Here is an 18,607-nt window from a genome sequence, read left to right on the forward strand (position 1 = left end):
TGAGAAGGAGAGAAAAGACAACACCTACACTGACAATTATTCCATAGGCTAAACTAGAGATAAAGGAATTTTCAATTTCTTAAGTGTTCTGGGGTGCATTTTCACACAGGTGCATGAGGATTTCTGTGCAAATCATATAATTCCTTGTCCCAAACGTAAGTTAAGCAAGTTATTTTATTATTTGCATGATCACAGCATCCACATTGTACTAGGGGCTGTCCACATATAAAAAGACAGTCCCTGCTCCAACAGCTTACGCTCTAAAATGAACAGATGGAATTAGAGAAGTATAAAATAAAGCTGCCTACCTACACATTATTAGTTGGTCAAGTTTTCCAAGTAACAGTTGCTGACTAAAAGTATGGGAATATAGAAGGTTAGCAGTATATATCTTTAAAAATATGCAAAACTTCATGCTCTTTGAATTTTTATGTTAGGAAAAAATGAAAATGTTATCTTTTGTTGATTGCATAGTATTCATCATGTCTGAAGATAAAATTCACGCACCTATAGTACAGTCTATCTAGTCCAACATTAGTTTAATAGTATCTCAGGCCTGCAAAAAAAACTGCACTTGTTTAACAAAATCATTTTCTAAATAAATTTAATTAAATTGGTGCAACTTCCTGGTGTTACTATTCTTAAATCAGTTTAAGGACTGCTAAAACAAAAACTGATTTAGCAGTGTCTACACAAGGGAGAGATGCACTGATTTAAGTGAAGTTATTTAGAAAGGGATCTAGTTAAATTGATGCAATTTCTACGTGTAGATCAGTATACAGACAGTTGTGCTGCGGACATGCCTTGCACTACTCTTCACAGGCTTGCTACAAAATGATCACCCTGCCTGTATTACTCATCCTTTCAAACAACTGGACTGAAACTGGGACCATGCCCCTTCAGAAATATCAGTAGGAGACATGCCAAAAACACCCATACAAACTGAACAGTGTATCATAAGTAAGTTGAGCAGAAAACTGCATACAATGGAAGGTTAATGTTGCATTAGCATGTGTGGAATTAAGACATGAAAGGAAGCCATGGAACTAAGTCTGAACAGCAACAATCTAGATTCAAGACAAACAAATACCTGTGAGTAAATGCAATGCATCGCACCTAGGTAAAGGGGCAAACAGAACTACAAATGCAAGAATTGCAGCTTCTAATGCTAAACTGCATCTTTAAGAAGTGTAATAAAGACTTAAGGCAAGGGGACAGTATGGCAACCAGAAGCACCTATAAGGCATGTTTAAATTCCATAACAAAGTTATGTATAACCTCAGTTTCATAGTTATCATGTGTGTTTGAGGAAACTGCATCTAAAGTGGAGGCCCATACATTGTAATTCAGTACAATGACAAGGTGTGCTCACCTACGGTGATAGTACAAAGTCAAGAAGAGCCCCCAAAATATTAAGGAACTAGTAGCTGTAATTGAATGCTGCCTCTGGGAAACAAAATCACAATACGCAACCAGAATACTGCAAAAACTTGATTAAATGAATATTCAGCTCCGAAAACAGTGAAGCATGAGGTTACAGAGAATAACTCAGACCTGTATACCATTTTGATTTATATCATTTGACATAAAATCTTAGGAGAAACAAAATGATGCAACATATCACAGGTTTTTCATCTCTGGAATGTTGTAACAGTATTATCCCTGAAAAATGTAGCATTTCTTTTTTGTTTTTGTTTTAAACATTGCACAAACCAAGGGCTGATTTGTAAGGTAACAAAACTGTTTCAGGAATTCAGAAAAAAGATTTTAGTCCTGACATTCTAGCAAAATGTCAACCATAATTTAACTATACCACGAATTCTCAACTGAAGTTGCATGATCTGGTTCTCAGGCTGGATACACAGAATTACTGTCAGAACACACCACCTTTCCTTCTCTTTAATGCTAGTTTGTGCTCTAGAGAACATAAGTTTACTTACCCAAGTTAACAGGTCATGTGGCTAAATTCCTTGTCCTTTGCTGAAGCTCATCATCGAGAGAAGCAGAGTTTGTGTCTTTCTATTCCAATAAGCAATTGGGAACCTCCATTTATAACTCCCAATGGTTTGAGATCTGTCTATGGATCAGAGCCTGCATTAAACTGCTAGGATTTCTATAGTAACATTTCTTTTGCTACTTTTTATTCAGCTCTCTGACTTACAGTGAACCTCATCAGGGTACTTGGAGATCTACAACTCAAATTTAAGAACACTCAATTTATACCATCACAGGTTCAATATTGTGTTTTATTTTATGTGGTTTGATGAAAAAATGCAGGTGGTTGTTGATGATGTAATCTATATGCAGAGTGTCAGTTGCTCAAAGTAAACTCGTATTACTTATGCAGCTGTAAAACAGTCCTGACTAGAATAAATACCACTTCCTAAAGTGTCAGGGTATCCATATTCTCCTGCATCAAAATTTGCACTTCACTGGAAGGAAGGGAAACATAATTTTGTTTTCTAAACCATTACACTTAGAGACAGCAAGGGAAAAACTGTAATTGCCTGTAGAAACGTATATGGTAAAGAGCTTATATATTGGTTAAAAGTTTATGCCTCAAAACATTGAATGTTTTTCAGCAAATTATTATTAATGACCTTCCTGGGCTCTCACACAATCATGGCAGAAGACCAAGATTATTTTCCCAAGCCAAAAGAAAAAAATTTGCTTTCACCTTTGGGAGATAGCTTATCAGAGACCTCTTAAGTTATTCAATATATGGTGCTTCTTATTGACTTTTCACATAATTCACACTCATATTTTCTGTTATACTCCACGCTGATAGCACAAACGGTTACATCAGAGACTGGAAATATTTTAATTTCAGATGATGCCCTAATCTCACATGTCTTAGACCTGACCCCTGTGTTGGGAAAGAATACTCCTTACAGAAAATATCCCTGAATTTTTGAGGTCCCAGTGTCTACATTATTGGGGTTTTTTTCCTGAAAGGATGGGGGGAACCAATGAGATCAATTTATTAAAACTAACTCAACTGCAAACACTATTCCTATCTTCTCTTTTAAGAATGTAAATTGGTATTAGGAGACACTAATTAAAAAACAACAAACCACACTGGAAAAGTGCAAAAAGCTGATGGCAATTTTCTAGAACTGATACAAGCAGATTTTTCTACTATGGAGAAATTAGCTCAGAAGGAATTCTGTGACAACTGGATGAAGTTAAATAGTTCATCCCCCCCCCAAATATTAAAATATTAATATTATGTTTTTTCAAAATATGAATTGATCCTGTGGCTGGTATGCATACAACATAATATAAAATCGTATACAAATGATATATAAGCCTGGAGACCATGAGAAAGTATGTGCTAGGCTCTAGTACAATGTAAAAAATGTTGGATTTTAAATGCTAGATTGATCACATAGCCTGTGAACCTTCTCCATTACTGGAAAGAATGAGGGGATGCTGTTTCAAATTGTCTCTACACTAGCAATTTTCTGATAACCTTCCACATTTGCAGTAGGACAAGTGTAGTTCCATTGTCTCTAGCACTGGTGGAAGTGTGTAAACTGACCATTGGCATTTTCATCACCATCTGCTCAAAGCAGATCTAGATGACAGTAATAAAAATCCTGCAAACAAATCTATACTAGCAGTACCCTCAATTGCTAGCACCAGTATAAGATTTCCCAAAAATTTCAAGTGTAGATGAAGCCACAGAAACAGTAATTCATTTCCTTAGGATGACTGGCTCAGTTAGACTGGACTGTGACTACACTGTGTCTTCTTCACAATACCTTATACAATGAACTTAAAAAAAAAAAAATTCTCAAACCTTATTTACAGCTGGAAAAGGCCCATAATTCAGCGGGATCATGGCTGATCCTCCTATCTTCCAGTAAAGGTCAGGCCTTGTCAAACCTTTACTACTGGGGGAAAAAGCCTCAGGTAAGAATGAAACTGAGGACCTCAATACTTCCAACCCAACAGATTCCAAGAAATAGAAACGTCAGGCCTCAGGGAATTGATAAGGGAAAAAGTCAAAGAGGTAGTTGTATAATGATACACTGCATACTGGTTGGCTATCTTTGTCAGACCCAGTCCTTTGTGGTATACCCTGTGTGGTATGTGACCCATAGGATTGGGAGGCATATGTAATCACTGAGTACAAAATGTTTATTTTAGCATGTCACTCTGGATTAATTTTAAACCAATACTCTAACTTGTATCATGCATTTAAAAGTAATGTCATGCATATACTATTTCATGTACACAATTTTCCTACTTTTTTTTTTTTTTAAATTGTAAACCGGTCAAAATTAATGAAAACGCCAAGGTTTTTGGAAAACCTCCAGTTCAGCAGCTAGAGTTGGGGGGGGGGGTAAGGGGAGGGACTGAACTTCATCCTTGCACGCTCTATCTGAAATTTTAACTTTGTAAATGTAAGCTTCAAAAATGCAGTGTGATGTGTTCCTTTGTTTTTTAAGAAAATGTGGTCAGTATTACCTTGGGAAGTGTATTCAGCATTAACATTAAAAAACACGGGCATGTCAAACTCATACTTAGGGTTGAACGTTTAACAAAATTACTTGAAGGAATAAAGTGAAATACCAAAGTACACTGTGAGAAAGACTAAATGATTCAGAATTCATCAAGTCATACACAAACTAGCCTAGATAATTGCATAATCTTATCAAAATTGCACCTGTCCATCCTTTTGTTCACCCTCCCCGGTTCATTTAAAACGTATTGTTATATCTGGTTCCTAAATTTAGCTTGTAAATGCTAGTCTTATTCTATATGTATTCACTGGCTACACTCAATGTTTAAGTTTGTATATGAAAAGCAGCAACTCTCACTAGCACACTGGGTCATCCTGTACAAGCACTGTCTACAGTTATCTTGAGCTATGTAGCCATAAAGCAGACATAGAAGTATAAGTAGAAGTCTTCTGTTTTCATTTTGTAACATGATTTTGGTGCACTAGGTCCTTCATTTCACTAGAGATTACCTTCTCTAGCAACAGATTCCCTTGCCTTATGTCACACACTGACACTATTGAAAAGCTCAGTATCTGAGACCTTTGACTGGGAAAAAAAAAAAAAAGAGGAAACCGCTTTAGTAATGAATAAATGATCAAAGCAAGGATTGAGTAACTAGTTGGTACAACTGCATTTTAAGTACGTTCACTGTTTATTAAATATTTGTCACATAAAAATACTGGGTACAGCATATAATTATAGCAGAAGACTACTTAGCATGAATTTTTGCTGGACAATTATATTCTTCCTTTCTTAAAGCTAGTTTTGTAAAAGTGGATATTAGAAAGGTAAACTATAGTTCTTTGCAAATGACACTTTCATCAAACTGTGACTGGTTTATCTTATATTTAGTTTATCCACCAATTTAATTAAGATTCCCAGATCTACACAAAGCTTTTGGGCTATTCATTCTCTCAGCAGGAAATATTTGCAATTTGGGCACTTGTTATACTGCATGTTTTCACTAACCTGCAGACCTATTCTGGGATATAAGACTACAAAATTGCTCTCCAAAGATTTTCTTCAAATGTACATATAAATGAAGATCTAGCACAAGGAACTTTGGCAATGACCCCTTTGAATTCTGATCCACTTACAATTTTTTGGGGGTGGCAAGAATGTATATTAATGCTTCTTTTAGCTTGACACTGCATGGCTGTATTGTGGGAGATTTCAGACACACTCCTGCGTGTCGTAATTACTTCTTTCACTGCATGCAAATGTAAAAAGAATGTAATATACACCCCCTATCCAGGGATTCTCAAACTCGGCGGGGGAGTCGCGAGGTTATTACATGGAGGATTACAAGCTGTCAGCCTCTACCCCAAACCCTGCTTTGTCTCCAGTATTTATAATGGTGTTAAATATATTTTAAAAAGTGTTTTTAATTTATGGGTGGGGAGTCACACTCAGAGGCTTGTCATGTGAAAGGGATCACCAGCACAAAAGTTTGAGAACCACTGCCCTGTACAGACTTGTATAACAATAAATCTAAATATGCTTGTCAAAGATTGTGACAATGTTTTTGTTCTGGATTGGTGGCCTGCTTAATAACATTAAATTAAAGTAACATTTATAAGGTGTGCCTGCATTTGCAGTTTGTAACATGTAAGTTTTTAATGTCAGTTTGTAAATTCTGATCTCTTGGAACTATCATTTCATCTCTTTTGGGGTAAAACGTGGCTGATCCTTTGCATTGCCTCCACAACTTTCCCAGACTCTGTTGACCTAGAAGTACACAGGTGGAGTGAGGCAAGGAGATGCTTTGCTGGACTGGTGTCCCCCTTCAGCTATTTCAAAAGCAGCACAGACTGGCTCTGGAGGGAGCTGGTATGAAAAGCTACGGCTTGTTTGGTGGGAGGAAAACGAAAGATATAGGAAGAGTAAAAGTAAAATTGTGCTATACTTGGGGCTCAGCAGCTATTTTGCAAAAGAAAGCCAAGGATTGGTTTAGTGGCACAGATAAATGGCATTCTGTAAGATGATGAGTGACCTTCAAGACTCCTTGTTCTCATGAGCAAATGAAGTGGACTGTGGACATGATGTATGGTTTCTGAGCATGAACATTTTATCAAGCCTTTTTGAAGTAAATGACCAATGTCTTCTCAAGTCAGGAAATGAAACTGATGATAAACAAAAAATCCTTCTATCTTCCTCCTTCCTTCCTAGGGGGAGGGTGCTACCGTGGTGAAACAGAACTAGGGAAAACTCAGGGAAAGAGAAGGAGCAGCTGCCCTAGAAGGATTATGTGCATGCATTTATCCAACCTTCAGCAAAAGATATAGGGGCAGTCCTTTTTTTTAATTTTACACAAGCGACTTTATGATCTGTATTTCATACTGCTGTTGTCTTAGCATTGCCATTTCGTCTCCGCCCCCACCCCAGTCCTTGGAGAGAAACTGGATGGCATCACAGGAAAAAACAGTCAGTCACACTGGGTGATCTGAGTTGGAAAGTATCAGAGGGTAGCAGGGTTAGTCTGGATCTGTAAAAAGCGACAAGAGTCCTCTGGCACCTTATAGACTAACAGACGGAGCATAAGCTTTTGTGGGTGAATACCCACTTCGTCAGACCTACTCACTTCGACAGACGTCTGATGAAGTGGGTATTCACCCACAAAAGCTCATGCTCCAATACTTCTGTTAGTCTATAAGGTGCCAGAGGACTCTGTCGCTTTGAGTTGGAAAGTCATTCAGAAACAAGACTAAAATTCTTTTCCAAAACTCACCATCAGAGGGCACTACTGTACTGCAATGCACCACTCTCAAGCTCTGCCATGGAAAAAGCCTCTGGTGCACCTAGAAAATCCAAACACAGCAAAGTGGAATGGTTAATAAAGGGCAAATGCTAGGTTATGACTGTCTCTCAGACTCTGACCCCACTACCACCTCCCTATTCTCTCTCCTAATGACATTTATCTAGGCATATCCTCCTATCTACCACAAGGCTGACAGCAAGTCAGGAGCATCTGTCAAGAGCAGCATCTTTTGTTGCCGTCTGTCATCCAGAAGGGATATACCCCCTCAGCCATGTTCACTTCTCATGGTTTCTGCCCACCAAATAGTGTAGTTAGAGAAAACTTTAAAGAGGCAGCTTAGATATCAATGTTTTTTGGCATAACAGCCACTTTAGCTTAAAACTGAATTTTTGAACATTAAATTTGAGAGAGGCACAGATAGAGAAGGCAAGAAAAAACATAAGGTAAAGAGCAGTATAAGTAGATAACACTTAGGAAAGACAGAAGGAACTGCAACATAATGGGTGAATAGAAAGAGTTATGATGAATTATAGGTTAGATCATTTTGTCCTTTCAGTATATAAATCAACAAAAACAGAGGAAAAGGTCATTTTTATTATGTTTCATACAAGCAAGTTTGTATACAACCACCTTACCAGAATCAGGGAAAAAGGGGCAAGACCACTGGGCTGAAAAAGACTGCCTTGCAGTTATCAGGAGAAAAGTACAGAAATGGATTAACTTACTTTTGTATGTACTGATGTTATTTACCCTCGGTAAGCCACATATATTAGTTTGTAGGGGAGAGCCTAGAGTCAGGCTGATTTAAGCACTTGTTTCCAGAAACACTGTATTCTAGGATAATCCCACTAGATGTGTTTAATAAATGCTTACTGGTAGATTACAGTACTAGCACAAACCTACAAAGTGCCCCCATTTTATCAACTAGATGGCATTAGTCAAGACTGGAGCAGCCTATATATTTAGTAGTTAGTACATTTAGATATTTCAGCGGTTTGTGACCATGTTTAATTGCAAATTATTTTTGTATTCCAAAGCCTGTATTCCAATTACAAGTGTACCTTTACTAAAAAGTCTTGCTTCAAGTGTTTGTTGGACAATTTTCTGCATTGATAAGAATTTTGTATCAAGAACTCAAAATGTGTTAGTTATTGCTGTAAATAAAAATCAGATTTAAAATTGGATTTTTTTGATAAAATGCTTTTTGAGGACAAAATCTATTTAAAAACAGTTTTAATTAAGATTCAATATAGCTCAAAGATATCATCATGGAATAGGAATTATAATTTCTTATTTCGATAGTATGAGACAATATATTCATGTAATATTTAAGAAAAAAGTTTTATAAATGAGTTCCAATAGTTCATGGATTAGGGACCCAATTTTATGGGGTTCTAAGGGCTTCTCTATAGATTATTTAGGTTACTCTTTCTATCTACCCAATGGGACTCACTGCTCAGGCTAGAAGATACCATCAGAGATGCTTAGTTTTGCAGTTCTCAAACTGTGGATTTGTGTCTCCAGAGATAACATGCTTCTTAACTGCAAAAATGTTTTAAAATAAATAATATATAGAGGTGAGAAATAACCCTATTGTCCCTCTGCAAATTTGCGTACACAGAGTCAATCCCTTATCTCTCTTAGCCCACGTCCAGACTAACCCGCGGCATCGGTGGGTTAAAATCGATTGCTCGGGGATTGATATATCGCGTCTAGTCTGGACGCGATGTATCTATCCCCGAGCATGCTTACATCGATTCCGGAACTCCATCAACCCGAACGGAGTTCCGGAATCGACACAGAGAGCCGCGGACATCTATGCCGCACCGTCCAGACGGGTGAGTACCTCGATTTTAGAAATTCAACTTCAGCTACGTTATTCCTGTAGCTGAAGTTGCGTATCTAAAATCGATTTTAATACCTAGTCTGGACGTGGCAAAGTTTCAGAAAGTTCAATGAACAGAAGATTGTTGGGGCCGGACTAGATCTGGACAAGGAGAAGTTTGGACATAAACCTGAGAAGGGAGGGACAAGCAGCAGAAACAAAAGTGAAACTGATTGAGCATCATATTCCAGAAGTCTTGAGGTGTTTCTGAGCGTAGCCTTCACTGATTTGAGATCTACCATACTATTCTCTCACTAGAAGGGAAAACATATAATAGCAGCAGGCCGTAAAAGAGACTCAGTTTGGGAATAAGAACCATTCAAGAAATATATGTTTGCTGATGTTTTAAAGAAAGTCACGCTCAGTGAACTGGTGGAAGTTACTTAAGCACTTGGATTCAGAGACTGCTGAAGTGATAAACTTCTTCTGCTCGTGCAGAAAGAATATTTTCTTCCTTTGGACTAATCCATTCCAAACTGAGAAAATGTTTGGGAACTGCAAAATCAGGAAAGCTTGTTTTTCTTTTCCAGATTATGAACAAACAGCAAAATGAAGGTGAGATGAAGCCAATCTTTTAAGTTTCTCATGTTGACCTGGCTAACAATCAATTTAATTTTTGTTTTTTTAAAAAAGGTATTTCATTGAACTATTTTTGTTAAAATAATTAAAAAAACCCACAAACCTGATTTTAAAAAACTTGAATGTTTAACTGTATTCAAATGTTTGTTTTGTTGAACTATTATATGTTTGTGGCTGAAGAAAAAATCCAGATGACATAACTTTGTTGTTTTAGTTAAATAAAACAATTTAAATATCTGTCAGGTGATGTTCTCCTCCTAATATAGCATGGTAAGAAAATCCTCCAAATATTAATGGTTAGCCTGTTGAATTGAAGATAGTTCACCTCTCACCTTCATAAATATCTGCTTCAATTACGTTTGGTGAATGAAATAACCAAACAATCATTCATTTTCTGATACAGCTGTAAAACAAATCTGACAAGTTTTCAAGTAAGTCACTTAAAAATATACAGAGTGTATACCTTCTAAAAATGAAACCTACATCTGTCTGTGAGTTGTGAAAACTATGTATTAAGGTTATAACAACCAACAAGAATGTATACAATTTATGTATAAATACATGATTAAAATCGAGTCTTCCTGACCAGTGATTTAAATCAAATCCACCCTGGTTAGGGGAATGTCAGTGGAATAAAAATTGCTTTCTCAGCAATTTAATTTCCCTTTTTCTTTTGAAAGCAGTTGCACAAATTTAATCCAGACCCTAATATCTCCTAGCCTAAAAATTGTGATATGCCCGCCTGCTGAGAACATTGAAAATTCTAAAAATCCAATGAAACTTGTATTGTATTTACATTATTTTCTCAGCTTTGAAAATGAAAATCAATATCAATGCAAGTCAGTTTCACTTTAGCTTGGGGTCAGTTGCATTTTGAACATCTCAGAACTGTTTGGATGGTGAACAAAAGAGAAACAGTCATTTAAAAAGTCTGTTTGAATTTAAAATAAATGAATTTAAACACTTCTACTGGGCTGGAAAAATCTCTCTTTTACAAAAGTCTACATTTTGGGCCAAATTTAAAATTACAATGTCCCTTTAACATTTGAAAATAGCAAGTCTGACTGAAAGCAAAGATGGTTAGGAATGAAGATCTGGGTATTTAATCTGACTGTGGGATCCCAAGAGGAATATTGAATGTCCACTGTTTGAGCTACCAAGCAAAACCAGCCCACTAAGTTATCAACATTGTTCAATTTACTTTGAAACAAACTGTCACCACTCCAGATGTCCTGGAAAATGGCGGTGTTCCCCTCTCTTTGCACTTCTGTTACACAGCAAAGGCTGTGTTAGCATTTGCACTGGAAATTCCAATTGTCAAAAGCTGTGCAGTTCATATGTAAACACACAAGGCTGTAAATATGACATATGATTGTCCCTAGTTCAAGAGAAACTAAGACCCTTTTGAATGAAGTTGAAATCACTAACTTCATGCTTACATTAATGCATCTAAATCTACACAAAGTCCAACAGCAGTCAGGTATGCACAGATAGTAAAGTTGTGATTTTTAAAAAAATTAAATGTTCTGAAGACAGTTCTGACATTGCTCGATATTTCATTTTTGTTTCACCCTATTTCAAGGCAGAACACCAAACCCTTTAAACTTAACACTTCTAATCCTTTCCCCCCTATCTGAAGCCACAATCTGTTAAGTAGAAACATCAGATACAGAATTACCATACTACCTGATTTTTGCAGGACATTCCTAAGTCTGACAGCTGTTCAAACAGTCCCAAAAATCCTTTAAGGCCTGTTTTATCACTACCACATAATTGTCATAATCATTCAAGTGTTCTTTCTTTAAAATCACACACATTGCCCTGGTATGACGTGATGACACGAAGCCAACTATCCCTCACAACGATGTCAAAAGTGGCAGTTGTGGAGATATTACACTAGGAGGCTTTTAAGTTTAGGAGGCAAGTATGCAGCAGGTGTTAGTCTAGAAACTTTCCTACTTTAATGCAAAATATTCTTCAAAACAAAGGAAGAGAGAAAAGAAATTATGCTGTGTATGTGCCGAATGGCTGTTGTAAGGCAAGGTTTAACCACTGACCATTACTCTAAGGTGGTCAAGCACTCATTTTCACACAACACAGATGACAAGGCACCAGATCTATTTTGTACCTACACATATTTAGGAAGTGCAGGCTTTGTAATTTCTGAATCATACATAATCAGTTTAGTTTTGAAACAAAGTTTTCAGTAACCCTATGGAAAGAATTTGGTTCTCACTTCACTTTATAGATTCATAGATTCCAAGGCTAGAAGGCACAACTGTAATAATCCATTCTGACTTCTTGTGTAACACATGCCAGAGAATTTCCCCAAAATAATTCCTAGAGCGTATCGTTTGGGAAAATATCCAACCCTGATTTAAAATGTCAGTGACAGATTCTAACAAGAATCTTGGTAAGTTGTTTCAAAGGTTGATTTTTAACCATGAGAGTAACTGACACTTTATTTCCAGTCTGAATTTGTCTGGCTTCAGCTTCTGGCCATTGGACGATGTTATACCTTTCTTTGTTAGATTAAAGAGCCCATTATTAAACGTATGTTCCCTATGTAGATATTTATAATCAAATCATCTCACCCTCTTCTTCGTTAAGCTAAATAGATTGAACTCTGAGTCTATCACTAAAGGCATGTTTTCTAATCCTTTAATCATTCTCATAACTCTTCTCTGAACCCTCTTCCATTTATCAACATCCAGGTTAAAATCACATATCACTTACATTCATCCCAAGATTCAGAATTGGGCCTCAGTATAATGAGGCATTGTCAACAGACATCCCATTCCACCCCAAAGCATACTATTCAACAGGTTTACAGGGCAACATGGCAGAAAAACGAAATTATGGACCAAAAGAGCGGTTCATTTCATGCTTCACTGATCATGTCTCACAATCATTTGAGGACACTTAGTTCATATCCAAACTCTCTAGTTTTAGTAAAGTGATACACAAGAATTATATCCAAGATCAAACTGTGGCACACATTTACTGTACATTTAATATGAAGAGAGAGACTAGAACTATGAATTCGCTTTTCATGTCCATTCAATCCTTGTCCTCTCTGTCTTCTCCAGAATGGATTTATTGTTTCACATCTCAGCGGGTATATCTACACAACATTTTGGATTGAACAGGAATGAGCCTTCTAGCCTGAGTCAACATACTTGGGCTAGGAGGACTCATGCTATGCTCTAAAAATAGCTGTACACATAGAAAGTTGTGCCTCAGGCTTTGAAGGCTATGGGTAGGTGTCAAACAGATAGTCAAGGGTTAATAGAACAGAAGTACTTCATGTCTCTTTTGCCTGTAAAGGGTTAAGTTCAGTGAGCCAGTCTGTCACCTGACCAGAGGACCAATCGGGGACAGGATACTTTCAAATCTTGAAGGAGGGAAGTTTTTGTGTGTGCTGTTAGATTTTGGTTGTTGTTCACTCTGGGGGCTCAGAGGGACCAGACGTGCAACCAGGTTTCTTTCCAATCTCTCCGATACAGGCTCTTATAAGTTCAGAATAGTGAGTACTAGGTAGATAAAGCGAGTTAGGCTTATGGTTGTTTTCTTTATTTGCAAATGTGTATTTGGCTGGAAGGAGTTCAAATTTGTATTTTGCTGAAAGGATTTTAATTTGTACTTGTATACTTAGGCTGGGAGGGTATTCCCAGTGTCTATAGCTGAAAGATCCTGTACCTATTCCATCTTAAATTTACAAAGATAATTTTTACTGTTTTTCCTTCTTTAATTAAAAGCTTTTCTTGTTTAAGAACCTGATTGTTTTTTTATTCTGGTGAGACCCCAGGGGACTGGGTCTGGATCCACCAGGGAATTGGTGGGGAGAAAGGAGGGAAGGGGGAGAGAAAGGTTAATTTCTCTCTGTGTTAGGATTACTTTCTCTCTCAGGGAGTCCGGGAGGGGGAGAGAGAAGGTGGGGGGAAGGTGGATTTTCCTCTCTGTTTTAAGATTCAAGGAGTTTGAATCACAGTGATCTTCCCGGGTAACCCAGGGAGGGGAAGTCTGGGAGAGGCAATGGTGAGGGAAAGGATTTACTTTCCTTGTGTTAAGATCCAGAGGGACTGGGTCTTGGGGGTCCCCGGGTAAGGTTTTGGGGGGACCAGAGTGTACCAGGCACTGGAATTCCTGGTTGGTGGCAGTGCTACAAGTACTAAGCTGGTAATTGAGCTTAGAGGAATTCATGCTGGTACCCCATCTTTTGGACGCTAAGGTTCAGAGTGGGGAATTATACCAAGACAGTAGGCTTCAGACTCCAACCTCCAGCCCAAGCCATGACTTCAAGGCACTGTCTATACAGCTATTTTTAAAAGCACTAGTGTGAGCCTCCTTACACCAAAGTTTGCTGATTCATGCTGGGAGGCTCTCTACTGCTCAGTCCAAAATGCTACGGAGACATACCCAGTGCTGCTTAGCAGCTCCATCCATTCAAGCAATGGAGGAAGTAGTAGTGCAGACTGGCTACCTGAATCTTTAATTACCAACTGTTTCGAGGCCTATTCTGAGCAGAGTTATATGATATAGTGATAAAAATGCCAGCATCTTGTCTACTTTTAATGCTTTCACCGGTGCTACAGCAATGGAGGATACACAGAAAAGCATCATTGGTGAGGAAGTCCATGACTACCAACACAGAGGTTAATTGGGAGAATGGTTTGTGTGTTGTGGAAAACGGCCCACTACAAACTGGATGGAAACCACTATCAACTATTTCACCTAGGCTAGCATAAGTATCCTGATGGTAATGATTTTTGGTTACTTATGCCTGGAACTTGATTTAAACCAGGGACCAAGATAAAGCGACAAAGAAATATGAGTTTCTTTTAAACTGACATTATTACAGATAAAAATATGCTCATTGACAATCTTGAAAGTTTCCCAGTTGCAAACTAAATAGCCACATTTGAGAGCCAATCTTCAGACCAGGTGATTAGAACTCTTGAATCACAATGTGAAAGGACAACACATTTTCTGAGGAAGAGAAAAATGTAAAAAAGGTTTAAATCAACGAGAGATTGTATTATTTATGATGCAAAATATTTTTTAAAACTTCAACATATTAGTGAATGCATACTGCAGTGCTCATGCCAGCAACCTATGAAGGAACCCTGTCAAATCTGAACTGGCCTGAAATTAGATTTGAGCCAATTAGTCTTTTCAACAGTACCAGCCATTTTTCTTCCATATCCAGTTTTTCCACTGTGTAAAACAGAATGCCCTTTGTTGGCTCTGACACTGGTTACCTCATGTCTACATCTAAAATTTTGCAGCGCTGGTTGTTACTGCTGTATTAGTACAGCTGTATAGGGCCAGCGCTGCAGAGTGGCCACACTTACAGCAACCAGCGCTGCAAGTGGTGTTAGATGCGGCCATACTGCAGCGCTGTTGGGCGGCTTCAAGGGGGGTTCGGGGAACGCGAGAGCAAACCGGGGAAGGAGACCAGCTTTGCCGCGGTTTGCTCTCGCGTTCCCCGAACCACCCTGCAAACTGCAGGGAAGGAGACCTGCTTGTTCGGGGAACGCGAGAGCAAACCGGGGAAGGAGACCAGCTTCGCCGCGGTTTGCTCTCGCGTTCCCCAAACCACCCTGCAAACCGCAGGGAAGGAGACCTGCTTGCTCGGGGTTCGGGGAACGCGAGAGCAAACCGGGGAAGGAAACCAGCTTCGCCGCGGTTTGCTCTCGCGTTCCCCGAACCACCCTGCAAACCGCAGGGAAGGAGACCTGCTTGTTCGGGGAACGCGAGAGCAAACTGGGGAAGGAGACCAGCTTCGCCGCGGTTTGCTCTCGCGTTCCCCGAACCACTCTGCAAACCGCAGGGAAGGAGACCTGCTTGTTCGGGGAACGCGAGAGCAAACCGGGGAAGGAGACCAGCTTGATTACCAGAGGCTTCCTCAGGTATGCTGGGATACCTGCTTATTCCACGGAGGTCAAGAAAAGCGCTGGTAAGTGTCTACACTTGATCACCAGTGCTGGATCCTCTACACCCGAAACAAAACGGGAGTACGGCCAACGCTGCAAACAGGGAGTTGCAGCGCTGGTGATGCCCTGCAGATGTGTACACCTCCTAAGTTGCAGCGCTGTAACCCCCTCACCAGCGCTGCAACTTTGTGATGTAGACAAGCCCTCAGAAGCTACTGGTTAGAATTCCTATGACAAGACAAAATTACTACTAATAGGGTGTTGTCTGGTCGTCTGTTCAGTCTCTGGCTTGTCCATTTGACTGCACCTGGAATGTGAAGTCCTATTTATTCCCATATGTTCCACTCCACACTATTATGTATGCTTTAAAAAAAAAAAAAGCTTCTCAGAGGTCTTTCATTCAGAGATCTTTCCTTCCTTCTCCCCTCTTAGCTCCCTCCCTGAACTCATGAATCCTTAGCTGTCCAGCAGGATTTCTCCTTAGGGTCATTTTGAAGAGTACAATTACTGACACTTTTACTTTCATTGCCAGATTTACATCAAGAAATAACTTTGTATGGCAGGTTTCTCAAACATTTTCCAACATGATCTTTAGAGACCCTCACAGTGTAAAAGTATTCCTTAACTACTTATGTATTTTAACACATTTTAGGCTATTACGTGTATATTTAAAAGTCTGCAACCCAATAAAATGCACAGCAGCAGCCTGATACCATAACATTAATTATTACAAGAGCAACATTCAAGCCTAAAGGATGCTGCCCTGTACTGTAAAGCCAAATGAGAGATCAAACATAAGATTCATGACCTTTCATTTCCTGGCTAACAAGGGCTAATTTTTCTTTGTACAGATTGCATCAGGGGCAAAATGGGTGGGGGAAGGAAAAAAAAAGAGGGATAATGGGGGAATTTTATTCATGCCCCACTTACGCCTACATGGCTGGAGAGTAACAGAAATATCCTGCTCCATTTGAGTGTCTGGGAGCCGTGCTATCAGAGATGCTCTGTTGAGAAGACCTCACTCTTGCAATTCATGTGTTCTCACCAACTTCAAAACCACACCCAAGAATCTGCATTGTTCACTGTGCACAGCTCCTGCTTCCCACAACAAAGTCCAATAGACTTAGATTTAATCAAATGGCTTAAGCTCATTTCTTGTTTGCCTAGCTTCCTATTCTTCCCTCCCCTAATTCAACTACCTACTGAATGACAGTTCTGCCCTGAAGAAATGTTTTAGTGTTTGACCTCCAAACAGATAAAGGTCCAAAGTGGTTGTCAAGGTAACTGAGGCATGTCTGAACAGCAATAAAAGTCTCTTAAATCCTTATGTTTTACCAGGACATAGAAGGCAGACACAAAGGGATAGTGCCAATAATATTTGAAGTAGTATTAAATCTTTTCCTCAAACGCCAAACAGCAAACTGTGTGAATGGTCTGGAGGTAGGTTTCTACTCAGCAAAAGAAGCTTCCCTTACAAACGTAGGGGTTACAGTCTGAGGTAGTTGAATAAGCCTTACACATTAGAGACATTTTGATATTTTCCCTTCCAATCCCCTTAATTGTGTTACCTCTATTCTATTACCTGTGTGCAGCTTCAGCTCACATTTACATTCCTTTCCTAGCAGATGTACAAAGGGTGAAGAGCTTAAGCCGTAGGTGGCTGCTATAAATATTTCCCTGTCAGTGTGTTTCCTTCACTCATCTTTTTAATAAAAGAAAGAGGTAACAAGCAAATTCCAGAGAAAGGAAATGTGTATGTGTGTATGGGGTGAGAGTGGGGGAGACAGAGTGTGTTTTAGGAAGACAGAGTGTTTGTCAGCATGCTGTCTTTTAAGTTCAGACAGCGGCAAGAGGCAACCAGACCTGAGGCAGGGGGAAGGGGAAACCCTGACATCAGCCCCTGGCCCCCCTCCCCTCAGCCTTTGCGTTCAACAACAGGAGCATTCCACATTGTTTACTTTGTGTCCCAGAGCAGATCAGCATAGTATGCAATGGCTGTCAGAAACAGCACTTTGAAATGGGAAGGGCATATGTTTCCAGGGCAGCTGAGTTCAAAACAATGAGCAGAATGATCACTTGAGGCATTACGGGACAGCTCCGGAGGCCAATTACAGTGCAGAAAGCAATCAAGTTTCTACACTAGCAATATTGCGCTGGAGCCTCTGTGCAAATACTTCGACGAAAGTCAAAAGGCTGATTTTTTTGCAGTGCTTCAACTGAGGAGTTTCTGTGCACAAAGTGGCTTGGCAGTGTGTACACGTCTGCAGTCTGAGCGCAAAAGCTGCTTTACTGTGCAGAAACTTGCCAGTACAGACAAGCCCTGACACTGTGTCAAGCTAACTACATCAATATTTACTCTACATCTCTTATAGAGGTGGAGTTAAGTCGATGTTGTGGGAGAGTTACATTGGTGGGAGTGAAATTTTAGTGTAGGCATTTACAGAGTTAGATCAACGTAAGGTGCATTGCGTGGACCTAACACTGTAGTGTAGATTAGGATTTAGGGAAGATGCTACCTATGTCAATGGGAAAGCTTCTCCCATTGGCGTAGGCATTCCACTTCTCCTAAACGCAGCAGCTATGTCAACAGGAGCAGCACTCTCTTCCACATAGTGCTGTCTACGCTGAGGATTACGCCGGTATAACCGTGTCGCTCAGGGGCGTGGATTTTCCACACCTCTGAGCAGCGCAGTTATACAGACAAATTTCTAGCGTAGGCCAAGCCGAGGTGGTTGTCAGGGATGGCACCCACATTTCTACTCTAAGCTGAACACACTCTACCTTTATCCAGGGCTGAAACAGAGTGGGGAAAAAGGTTCAAAGAAACATTTCCTTACATTTCCAGCATTGCCAACTCTTGCAATGTTATTGAAAGTCTCCATATTGGTGTGCTGGGTTGGATTTTTTTGGGAGGTGGGGTTAAAGACCCAGCTTCTGGAAT

The 18,607-nt window shown here is 39.3% G+C and overlaps 1 protein-coding gene across 3 annotated transcripts in view; it reads right to left on the reverse strand.

The window, feature by feature from the left end:
• Positions 1-18,607, reverse strand: part of MCU (mitochondrial calcium uniporter) — a 151,409-nt gene that overhangs the window by 21,680 nt on the left and 111,122 nt on the right. For all 3 annotated transcript variants that reach the window (XM_030569549.1, XM_030569550.1, XM_030569551.1), the window contains exon 2: positions 7,237-7,306. In XM_030569549.1, coding sequence (XP_030425409.1) covers positions 7,237-7,306 — 70 coding nt within the window. The remainder of the gene's footprint in view (positions 1-7,236; positions 7,307-18,607) is intronic.

This window comes from Gopherus evgoodei, chromosome 7 (genome assembly GCF_007399415.2).
Source record: "Gopherus evgoodei ecotype Sinaloan lineage chromosome 7, rGopEvg1_v1.p, whole genome shotgun sequence".
Taxonomy (NCBI): Eukaryota; Metazoa; Chordata; order Testudines; family Testudinidae; genus Gopherus; species Gopherus evgoodei.